The 12678-nt window shown below is 39.9% G+C and overlaps 1 protein-coding gene across 2 annotated transcripts in view; it reads right to left on the bottom strand.

Annotated features, from left to right (window-relative positions):
- WDR53 (WD repeat domain 53) overlaps window positions 1–12678 on the bottom strand; it is a 15736-nt gene continuing 3058 nt past the window's right edge. For both annotated transcript variants that reach the window (XM_064366964.1, XM_012435067.3), the window contains exons 2-3: window positions 7268–7763; window positions 1–754 (exon numbers count right to left, since the gene is read on the bottom strand). In XM_064366964.1, the coding sequence (XP_064223034.1) occupies window positions 158–754; window positions 7268–7747 (1077 nt within the window). In that variant the 5' untranslated portion in view covers window positions 7748–7763 and the 3' untranslated portion in view covers window positions 1–157. The remainder of the gene's footprint in view (window positions 755–7267; window positions 7764–12678) is intronic.

Below are 12678 nucleotides of genomic sequence, written 5' to 3'. Positions count from 1 at the left end.
AAGTATTATCCAATTATCTTTTATTCAAATATCTTAAAAATTTGTACAGTAGAATGGTATGATTTTACATTTAACAAACAGCTTAAATAAAGAACCAGGACCTTTTTTAGATCTAAAAAACAGTTTTGCCACAGTTCTTCCAATGTTTTTATTGGATTTAAAATTCATTTAAGGGATATACAGATATACAACTAGTTTGATCAGCTACTAATATATTTTGGTGTCCCTTTATTTTTGTACCCAAGAGCCAGTTCACTTTTTCTCCATGTTCAATATTTAGCTTTGGTAAAATTTTGCCATGTTCTTCCTCATCTGTTACTGAAGCATTAGTATTTCCACCCTGCTTGGTGCAAGCTCCCTTTTTAGGTTTCTTCCTATGGGTACATTTTGTAGGACTCTTCTGTTTTTTCTCAATTTCACTGCTTGCATCCCACAACATTATCTTCCCATCATTCCCTCCAGTAAGCAGCAAATAGGATTCTGGCAGAAAGCAGACCTGGGAAACCCCTAAAGTGTGGCCCTTAAATCCCAGTTCCTGTTCACACTTAACTCCCATCACCCGAAAGATTCGAATCTTACCATCTTCTGCACCACAACTAAAAATATTACCACACGATGACACAGAGATCGAGTGGGCTAGAGCAGGGTTTAAGAGCTGCCCAGGTGATTGTGGGCCTTCCATTTCTTCTGCTTCATCCTCCTGTAAATTTGTAATCCAGAGAGGTCGGGCTTTTTGAAGACTCCACAGCATCACCTTTACATGAGAAGAAATTACTCAGTCATACAGAACGCTAGCCAATTTGCTCAACTATCATGCTTAATCAGCTTCTAATAAAATAATTAAAGTAGTCTGAGAATAAGCAGTATGATACATTCCCAGTATTAAAAAAAACCCAGATGCTACCATAACATGCCAGTGGAATGCTACCCTGGGACTAAAACTAGAGTGCAGTAAGGTAGAATTTACAAAACAAGATCCTGAATAACCTTTTTTTTTTTTGAGACAGAGTCTGGCTGTTGCTCAAGCTGGAGTGCAGTGGCGCAATCTCACTGTAATCTCTGCCTCCTGGGTTCAAGTGTTCTCCTGCCTTAGCCTCCCGAGTAGCTGCGATTGCAAGTACATGTCACCATGCCAGGCTAATTTTCTGCATTTTTTTTTTTTTCAGTAGAGATGGGGTTTCACCATGTTAGCCAGGATGGTCTTGATCTCCTGACCTCGTGATCTGCCCACCTCGGCCTCCCAAAGTGCTGGGATTACAGACATAAACCACCACGCCTGGCTGAGCCTGAATAATTTTTTATTAATAAACCCCATTAAAGTGTAATTGTTAAGCAGCTGCCAGTTTCTAAAGGTTTTATTGCTCTCATCTCTTCAAGTAAAACCAAAGATAATGAAATTTGCTAGTTTTAGTCTATGCTGGTTATAGGTAACAAGATCTATCGACTAAACAAACTCAATCTGGAATATCACTGAAATAATTTCTATCTGGAATGCCTTTCCTTTCCCATTACCCAATTACCCAGGGGCTTAAGCTCAGTCCTGGTGCCTCCAAGAAGGCTTTCCTATTTCAGCCCACTTATCTTTCCTGTATTTAGTTTCTATTCTATTAATTGACACGTTCTACTAGTTTATCAGTTTCTTGAGACTTAATTAGTCTTTGCTAATGCCTAGCATAATGCGCACGAGACAGCAGAAATTCCAAATGTGTCTGTTGATTAATATGACATCCTGGCATTATATTTGGCTTTTTGTTGTTGTTCCTGACCTTTTTTTTTTTTTAAATAGCTTTGTGAATGGGTTTTACATTATAAATAATCTAGTGATTCATTCTTTTCCTGTATCAACCATTTTGCAAAGAAAAATATTCTTTTTTTTTTTTTTTTTTTTTTTTTTGAGACGGAGTTTCGCTCTTGTTTCCCAGGCTGGAGTGCAATGGCGCGATCTCGGCTCACCGCAACCTCCTGCTCCTGGGTTCAGGCAATTCTCCTGCCTCAGCCTCCTGAGTAGCTGGGATTACAGGCACACGCCACCATGCCCAGCTAATTTTTTTTGTATTAGTAGAGACGGGGTTTCACCGTGTTGACCAGGATGGTCTTGATCTCTTGACCTCGTGATCCACCCGCCTCGGCCTCCCAAAGTGCTGGGATTACAGGCTTGAGCCACCGCGCCCAGCCCAGAAAAATATTCTTAATACTTTCAAAGAGAACAGATAGCTTTCTTTTACCAAGTAGTTTACCATCATCCCTGAATTATGACTCATAATTTTAACAGACACTGGAAATAGTATGATCTTGTTTAGACAGTGAAAAGCATAGATCTGAATTGGCAAGATTGCCATTGCTGACGCTATTAAGATTTTGGTTTCCTATTCAAGGTAACTTCCCTTATGATTATTCCCATTGGCCTATTTTCAGAAGCAGTGACATCTAGTAACACTTATATTCTGCTTCTCTTAGGAAAAGCACTGAAAATCTCTTTGGATTGGGTTTATAACATTATACTATGTGACTAACAATCACTATCTAGGTGAAGCTAAAGTACTAACAAATTGAAATAAGCTAAAGTAATAAGTATTAGAAAATATAACACAAAGGAGGGCTGAAACTTGATGTGAAAATAGTTTTTTTCTTTTTTTTGAAATAGGATCTCACTTTGTCATCCAGGCTGGAGTGCAGTGGCACGACCATGGCTCACTGCAGCCTTGACCTCTTGAGTTCAAGTGATCTTCTACCTCAGCCTTGGGACTACAGGCGCATGCTACCACACCCGGCTAATTTTTTGTATTTTTTGTAGAGACGGAGTTTTTGCTATGTTGCCCAGACTAGTCTCCAACTGCTGGGCTCAAGCGATCCACTCATCTCAGCCTCCCAAAGTGACAGGATCATAGCCATGAACGATAGTGCGCAAAAATAGTTTCTATTAAAAAATCTAAACACAAGGGAAATGGACATTCTAGAATCTGCTAGCTTCACTGTATTGGCAGATAGCCCCAGTTCTTTCTCACACAGTCCTTATGTATGGACTGTATTTTCTGTCCTCCTAAGACATTCAAACATGAACTGCACCCAAAGTGTTTTCAACAACTGAAAAACTTTTGTATTTGACTTAAATCATCTAAATGTGTTACTAGCCATCCCAGAGTCTACCAATTCTAGAATCATTTTCATGTATTGAGGATTCCAGATTGTTCCTGTCTAGACATTCCCTTTATGCTTCTTTACTTTTCCAAACTGCCCAAGACTCCAAGGTGTTTCACACTTAACTTCTCAACCAGCTGTTCAAGCAGTTATAATCCTAAGCAAGAGAGCTAGAGATATTAAAAGAAAAGAATAAAAGAGTTTGAGACGTATGGTCCTGTAAAACATTGAAGGGAGAAAAAGTGGGGAACTAGCAAATGTTCAGAAGTGAATGTAATCATAACAAAGTGACCTTTCAAGAAAAAGAAATTCCCCTTACAAAAAAATTTATTTCCACATAAAAGACTCATCTTCAAGATAAAGAGCCTTTTCAGGCCAGGTGCAGTGGCTCATGCCTATAATCCCAGCATTTTGGGAGGCCAAAACAGAATGACTGCTTGAGCCCAGGAGTTCGAGACCAGCCTGGGCAACATAGGGAACCCTCCTCTCTACCAAAAATAAAAAAATTAGCTGGGTGTGGTGGCTTTTGTCTGTAGTCCCAGCTACCCAGGAGGATGAGGTGGGAGGATCACTTGAGGGAGTGCAAGGCTGCAATGAGTTCTAATTGTACCACTGCACTCCAGCCTGGATGACAAAGACCCTGTCTCAAAAACAAACAAATGAAAGAGGCTTCTCTGCTATCCAGATCTGTAAGCGTTGGTATTTTGGTCTATTTTGGTCTTACAAAATCCAGAAAGAACAACTAACCTTTGAAACATTTGTTTTCAGATGCAGAAACAGGCAGGGAAAGTAAATCAACATGTACACTACAGAAATATGAGTTTAAATTTTCTAAAAGTCTTCAAGAGAAAAAACTATAGTTGAGTAGTAGGTACACAGGTATTTATTTAATTTTTTTTCTTTATTTTTATTTTTTTTGAGACAAGGTCTCACTGTTCCCAGGCTGGAGTCAGTGGCACAATCTTGACTCACTGCAACCTCAACCTCGCGGGCTCAAGCAATCCTCCCATATCAGCCCCCAAGTAGCTGGGACTACAGGCGCTCACCACACGCCTGGCTAATTTTTGTATCTTTTGTAGAGATGGGGTTTCACTATGTTGTCCAGGCTGGTCTCAAACTCCTGAGTTCAAGCGATCCACCTGCCATGGCCTCCCAAAGTGCAAGGATTACAGGCATGAGCCACTGTGCCCGGCCTAATGTTATTCTTTATGCCTCACCTATATAAATATTATTTTGTACCTATTAAATAAAAAATTAAGCAGTCTCAAGTGTCTTAATGAACCATACTTTGCTTTTAAGGTCCTTGCCTCTTTGAATGCACTTGGCCTATTTTATTTTTTTGAGACAGGGTCTCACTTTGTCACCCAGGCTAAAGTGCAGTGGCAAGATCATGGCTCACTACAGCCTCGACCTCCCTGGGCTCAGGTGATCCTCCCACCTCAACTTCTCAAGTAGCTGGGACTATAGATGCATGCTAATTTTTGTATTTTTTTTTTTTTTTTTGTAGAGATAGGGTTTTGCCACGTTGCCCAGGCTGGTCTCGAATTCCTGGGCTCAATCGATCTGCCTGCCTTGGCCTCTCAGAGTGTTGGGATCACAGGCATGAGACCTCAGGCACGTAAGCTACTATGCCTGACTCTGCCTAATTATTTTAACCTAAGTCAAAAGAAATACTTATATAATTATTGTTACATAAGAACAAAGATAGGTATATTGAACATGGCAATGATTCAACTCCTGCCTTAAGATGACATGTTTTCTCAGAGAGAAGTAACTCAAAATAGTCAGAACTCCCTTCCACTATTATTATACCTATATTCTTGGGTTCCCCCATAAACTGGCTATCCTTAAAGTTTAGCATAATACTGGATGAACGGGTTTTAGAAAGAAAACTGTGGAAAAAATTAGAGTTTCAACTTCAGTTAAGGAAGTAATTTCTTAAAAGCATGGTTGTAAGGCTGTTACATCACAACCCAGTATAGAAACAAATCTATTGTGAACCTTTAGCAATTTTACCAAGCAAATCAAAATAAAAAATTACCTGAGCCTCCCGTTTTCAAGATACTTGTTTCCTAGGCTGTTCACTAGCAAGTGCCTGCCACTAAAACGTCTTACCTGGAATTGGAGGCAAGACAGTACATTCTGAATGCCCATTCCTTACCTAATCTGAAAAGTACACATCACTTTGGCAAACCTAATTGTCTATTGCCATGCCTAGTGGTTAATGAGCCACTGATGGAAAACTGGTATAGCTGAAGGATGACAGAATGATTACTCAAAGACACACTGTACAATCTGCCTACTTAAAACATATCCACTGGTTGTATAGGTGTTTCTTTACAACCACAAGGGCAGATTATCACCACTAGGGTGGAGAATGTAGGAGATTTATAAAGGGCTTGGTCAAAACCTAGGAATGGAAAAGGAATTCAGAGGTTGTATGGTCACTATGTCCCATACATGTAGAGTGAATCTCAACCGAGGCACTATAGATGTTTTTGGGGGGATAATTCTTTATTGTTTGGAGACTGTCCTGGCACTGCAGGACACCCACTGATTCTGCCTACTGAATATCGGTAGCTTGCAGGAGAGGGGAACAGCATTGTGACAAAAAAACAGTCTTATCATTCTTCAATTATAAGGGGTATACAAGGTTGAGGAGGGAGAGGTAAAGACCACTAGCCAAGAGGGTGGAAGTCAAATGCTATTAAGAAGAACGTGGAATCTTAGAAGATACTGTATGTAACTGAGAACAGAGATTAAATACCTAAACAGTGCTGGACACATAGGTCATTAACAATGGTTCTCTTTCTAAAAGCCACCTGATCCCAAACTAAGAAACTTTTCTATCACATTACTGATGATACTCTGCTTGAATACTGTCATCCTAGAAAAAAAATATAGACTTCAGAGCCAGAGAAATTGAGGTCTGAATCCCAGTCAGGAAGTGAGTAGAAACTTTGTGTGAATTTCAGTTTCCTTATTTTTATATATATATATATTTTAAAAACTAGGATGGTGTGATTAGAATTAAAACTAATATATACAAAGCATGGACAAGAACTAAGTGCTCAACAAACAGAAATCATGATGATTCTCACTCCAGTGATGAGATTTACTCTCTCAAGAGGAAGCATATCCTGCCATGGGAACGTTCAAGCTACTTGAAACTTTTTCATTAAGCCCAAATCTGCTTTCCCATGATTTCTCTTATGAAGACCAGCATATTCCACTTTTTGACCCTCAAGAAAACTAAGAACTAAACACCTCCACTTCTCTACATGATGGGATTTCTAGATGTATCTACTCTCCTGATGGACTTCCTCTGGATTTGGACTAATTTGTGATGCTCCTTTCTTTTTCTTCTTTTTTTTGAGACAGAGTCTTACTCTGTCGCCCAAGCTGGAGTGCAGTGGCGTGATCTCGGCTCATTGCAACCTTTGCCTCGCAGGTTCAAGCAATTCTCCTGACTCAGCCTCCCGAATAGCCAGGATAACAGGCGCCCACCACCACACCCAGCTAATTTTTGTATTTTTAGTAGAGATGGGGTTTCACCATGTTGGCCAGGCTGGTCTCGAACTCCTGACCTTAGGTGATCCACCCGCCTCAGCCCCCCAAAGTGCTAGGATTACAGGCATGAGCCACTGTGCCTGGCCGTGATGCTCCTTTCAAAACTCAGCATTAAATATAGTGCTCTGATCCTGATCACCAATCCACAATATTTCAGTTAAAGTACCCTAGAACTTTAAAGTAAAAACAGACCCAGTCCCTCTAACTTTTTGTTTAAACAGAGATTACAGAGAATGGGGGGAACCAACTCTGCCTTTAGTACTCACCGTTATTTGTTTAAACAGATGTTTACAATCAAATATTTGAATTTTCAGGTTTTAGGAATATCTTATAGTATAGAGAAAGGAGGTCTAAAGAAGTAATGATTACTTTGTGAATAAAATCTACTAGGTTTTGTCAGTCTAGCATTAAATACAGAAATAAGGCTTATCGTTCATAAATGGATAACATACACTAATAGAAAACAGAAAAAGCAAAGATATTTGGTATGATCAATAATTTGATTATGTTAGGAAATCCCATTTAGAAATTACCCAAGTACTTTCTGCAAAAGCATCACCTGCATATCCAGTCCACACGACACCAGGCTCTGAGGCCTCTGAGGTCGAAAAGCCACAGAGGAGCAGATATTGGAATGTCTCTTCAAGGATCTGCTAACTTTCTTGTTTGCCAAGTCTAGGATTTTGATTGCCCCAGAGTCATCAGCAGAAGCCAGCAGGTTTTCAGTTTGATTCAATGAAAGACAATTGATTTCTTCTTCATTCACATGAAAATGGTCCAAGGAACTTTTGAGGGACCTGACATCCAGTATACTAATGGTTTCTCCATGTGAGGCATAGAGCTTGGTGGGGCAGGAGGGAGAAAATAAGACACTGGTAACATCATCAGCCCCTGGGAATCGCATGTGTCCTAATGGAGTTCCATCTTCACCCCAAGCTGTGAGATCTCCACCCTCTGCTCCGGAAGCCACTAGCCCTTCTTTACTTGCATTCAGGCAGAGCATAGGAGAAGAATGTCCACCAGTCCACTTCACTGCCATAATGGTCCAGAAGACTCTGTGAAGTTGGAGAAAACAACTATAATCTCATGTTTTATACATCAACTTGATGGTAGGAGACAGATGTAATAAACAACAGTTCATTTAAATGTTTTAAAAAGACATTGTAAAAAACCTCAGTTAATTTTAAAGGACACTTAAAGATCAAATCTCCAAAAGCCTAGTTGAACACAGGGTTGTATCCTGGCTGGCAAATGCTTTAGTGGGCTTCCTTTGCCATCAGGGATCCAGGTAAGGCGGGTCCCCCAGTCTTTGATATGGGACCCACAGAAGAATAAACACTAAATATATTTATTTTAAATTCAGAAAAATTCTTTTAAAGAGAGGGCTGTACAATCATCAGGTTATACCTCTTATCTGAATAATGCTTTAGAAGGTGAGCTCTGTAGATAGGCTCTCCAGGTTTGTAGTAGCTAGGTGACTGGGCAAATTACTGAACCTGTCACTCACTTTTCTTCTCTATAAAATGAGGACAGTAATAACACTCATTTCATAGGATCATGATAATATATGTAAGCCACACATAATAGTGTCTGGTACATAACGAATACTCAACAAGTATTCCTATTGTTATTTTTCTATTTTTATTAGGCTGGTCCAAAGTGGTATCATATATACTGCACTAGTACTCTCAAAGTGTGGTCCCCAGACTAGCACCATCAGCATCACCTAGGAGCTTTTGAGAAATGCAAATTGTCAGACCCAATCCTAGATCTACTGAATCTGAAACTCTGGGGGTGGGACCAAGCAATGTGTTTTAGTAAGTCCTCCAGGTAATCCTGATGTACAGTGGAATTGCAGAATCTCTATTACTTGAATAACCATCTGGGGAACTGGTGAAAATGGCAGACCCTTGGGTCTCAACACCAGAGACTTATTCAGCAGGTTATTAATTTTATTCTCAAAACAACCCTTTTGATTGATACTATTGCATTTTAGGGATAATAAAACTGAGTCTCAGAAATGTTAAATAATTTTCCCAAGTTCACTGGACTCTTAGGATTTGTAAGGGATCCCAAATGTTTTGTTTTGAGACAGGGTTTTGCTCTATCACCCAGGCTGGAATGCAGTGGCACAATCGTGGTTCACTGCAGCCTTGACCTCCCAGGTCTATGCAATCCTCCCACCTCAGTCTCCTGAGTAGCTCAGACCACTTGTGTGCACCATCATGCCTGGCTAATTTTTATTTTATTTTATATTTTTTTGCAGAGTTGGGGTCTCCCTATGTTACCCAGGCTCCAAATATTTAAATAACGAAGGTCCTTTCTAACAACTCCACCTGACAACAGTTTTACTTGTTATTTTCTTTGCAGAAACAGAAAATGACCAAAAGTTACTAGTAAGTCATCAGTGCTTTAAAATGTACTAATGTATGTTTAATCATATTATCATCTGTCTATACTTACACAACAGTGCAAAATTTAGATTTCTGATCCTCTAGGAATCTCAGATATATGCACACTGGAATTACCTCATAATACCACCCTGCCTTGCCTGCCTGCTGGTCAAGGCAAAAAGGAAATCAGGGGAATTTATACAACTCTAATATTGGTCAAGACAAAAGGAAGCAAACAAATGTATCTGGACAAATTTAATTCTTCATTTCATAAGCCAAGGGAGAATTTACCGAGTGCCAGACTGCCAGAGTTGCTGTACTATTTTCAGATAAGATACTTGAATTTAGCCCAATGATACAGAGATAAATTTCCTTATTTGGAAAAATCACTTAAAATAATCTGGCAATCTGCCTAAAGTTTCCATTCCCAACACAAAGCTGCTTTTTTTTTTTTGAGATGGAGTCTTGCTCTATTGCCCAGGTTGGAGTGCAATGGCACAATCTCAGCTCACTGCAACCTCTGCTTCCTACGTTCAAACAACTCTACTGCCTCAGCCTCCCAAGTAGCTGAGATTACAGATGCCCACCCCACGCCTGGCTAATTTTTGTATTTTTAATAGAGACAAGGTTTCAACATGTTGGCCAGGCTGGTTTGGAACTTCTGACCTTAAGTGATCCACCTGGCTCAGCCTCCCAAAGTGCCGGGATTACAGGCATGAGCCACTTCGCCCAGTGTCCTCCTACCTTTAACCACACATACAAACACTAATTAGACTGCAAAAAAATCTCTGATCTATTAAGGTAACAGAAACGTAGTCACAAAATCAAATACAGAAATGTTCATAAAAATACAAAATGGAAAAAAGACAAAATTGAACTTTATTTTTAAGCAGAAGCACTCAATTAATATACAGAGGAAATGAATTAGAGACTGAAGCAATAATATTTAAAGGAGAAGATTGGAGAGGAAATGACTCAGAGGGAGGTAAAAATATGGAACCCTGGTGGTTTGACTTTTGCTGACAAGTACTGCAACAGCAGCAGGTAAATAATTTTCTGCCATAACAAAGACTGTTGCCAAAAGTTCCAGATAAAACAAGATTTTAAACAAAGGCACTGATATTATTTAGGCTTAGGAACTGTAATATTGACTTATGATAAAGACGCTATCCTGCAAATTTGAATTGAGTATTGAAAAGTCAATTTAAGTTATAATAATTGTGTTTAACGATTTCAGTTTCTTTTCTTTTTTTTTTTTTGAGACAGGGTATTGCTCTGTCATCTAGGCCTTAACCTCCCCAGGCTCAAGAGATCCTCCTGCCTTAGCCTCCTGAGTAGCTGGGACTACAGGCTCTCACCACCAAACCCAGCTAATTTTTTTGTATTTTTTTTGTAGAGATGAGGTTTCCCCACGTTGCCCAGGCTGCTCTTTAACTCGGCTTAAGTGATCCTCCCACCTCAGCCTCCCAAAGTCTGGGATCACAGGCATAAGCCACCGCACCAAGCCAATGCTTTCAAATCTTTAGAATATTGATCACTTCTTTACCAAGTTAGAATTTTAATTGTGCCATGATGAATCAACTTTAAAGTCAGAAAGTCTACACTGCAGAGCTTTAAGATTTGCTGATATTTGTGTGCATACAGGTTTTGGATCCTAGCTGGGATTTCAGGTTTTCTCTAAAACAAGAATGAGGCAGGGTTTCTAGTGCTTCTATTTCTCCATTACAAATCTACACACAGGAGAGCCAAATAAATGTTGACTGACAGACAAAAGTTTTAGCAGGTTTTCTTCCTGATTTTTTTCTAGAAAAGATTCACTCAGTTTTCAAGGTTCATTTGGTTAAGTTTTACTCCAGAGTGTGAGAAGTTAGGCAATAAACGAATTTTGTCCTTAAAGGGATTATTATAAAGAATACATTTCCTATCAATTTTTCCATAATGGGATCAATAGTAACTCTTGTTCTATTAGTCTCATAAGACCTAAGAACAGTTCTACCTTATTAAACTTACGCACTAAACTCCTACTCTCTAAATCACATAGATAATATTTAATGGTCATCTATCTAGTCAGAAAAATAAAAATAAATATTACTGGAAATGTTAAAAAAAAAAAATGGGAAGGAGGCTGGGTGCAGTGGCTCATGCCTGTAATTCCAGCACTTTGAGAGGCTGAGGTGGGCAGATCACTTGAGGTCAGGAGTTGAAGACCAGCTTGGCCAAGATGGAGAAACCCTGTCTCTACTAAAAATACAAAAGTTAGCTGGGCGTGGTAACAACTGTCTGTAATCCCAGGTACTTAGGAGGCTGAGGCAGGACAATCACTTGAACCTGGGAGGTGAGGTTGTAGTGGTGAGCCAAGATTGCACCACTGTACTCCAGCCTGGGCAAGAGTGAGGCTGTGTCTCTCTCTCTCTCACACACACACACACACACACACACACACACACACACACAAATGAGGGGGAAAGTTTGGAAAGCCCCAGAAATCCATACTCTCTGTGACTATTAATTTCAGTCAATCAAGATTTATCATGCAAAGTATTGATCAGTGATTCAACTAGAGCCTCCAAAATCGTTTACTTAGTCTATAAAATTAAAATGATTTGTTATTATTTGGAATACAACCAAAGACCACTATCAAAAAGTTAAACAATCAGATTTCTGTGATAGAAGGGTAATGGGGACTGGCACAGTGGCTCAAGCCTGTAATCCCAGCACTTTGGGAGGCCGAGGGGGGCGGATGACAAGGTCAGGAGTTTAAGATCAGCCTGGCCAATATGGTGAAACCCCATCTCTACTAAAAATAAAAATAAATTAGCCAGGCAAGGTGGTGGGCACCTGTAATCCCCGCTACTAGGGAGGCTGAGGCAGAAGAAACACTTGAACCTGGGAGGCAAAGGTTGCAGTGAGCCAAGATAGCCCCAGTCTGGGCAACAGAACAAGACTCCGTCTCCAAAAAAAAAAAAAAAAAAAAAAAAGGGTAGTGGGAAAAGATGTAATTAAAGTTGGGTTAAATCAAAACAATTTTTCAGAAATGAGTTGACAAGCAACTGTTTTTCTGAATGCAACTGGAAAGCCTGACAGAAATAGGCTAAGTGTTACCATCCCCTCATTGATCTATCAAGTCAACAAGCTTCTCTTTTCCTATGTAGTTGCCTAAAGCCTCAAGCACAGCAATTAATCATATCCTACTATAAATTACTTTAATTAGATAATAGAGTCCTTCCTTCTAATACCTAATGAAATCATAGAGTGGGTGAGGGAAAGGTGATTTTTATTTTATTTTATTTTATTTGACAGGGTCTCCCTCTGCTACCCATATCGGAGTGCAGTGGCCCAATCTCTGCTCACTGCAACCTCCACCTTCTGGATTCAAGTGATCCTCCCACCTCAGTCTCCCAGGTAGCTGGGATTACAGGCATGCACCACCACCACACCCAGCTAATTATTGTATTTTTTGTAGAGACAGGATTTCACCATGTTGCCCAAGCTGGTCTCCAACTCCTGAGCTCATGCAATCCACCCACCTCAGGCTCCCAAAGTGCTGGGATTACAGGCGTGAGCTACCATGCCCCAC

Source organism: Aotus nancymaae, unplaced genomic scaffold (assembly GCF_030222135.1).
Source record: "Aotus nancymaae isolate 86718 unplaced genomic scaffold, 86718_ANA_hifiasm-v0.15.2.pri h1tg000067l, whole genome shotgun sequence".
Lineage (NCBI taxonomy): Eukaryota > Metazoa > Chordata > Mammalia > Primates > Aotidae > Aotus > Aotus nancymaae.
Note: the sequence above shows the minus strand (reverse complement) of the source record. Positions and strands in the feature narration are given on the sequence as shown.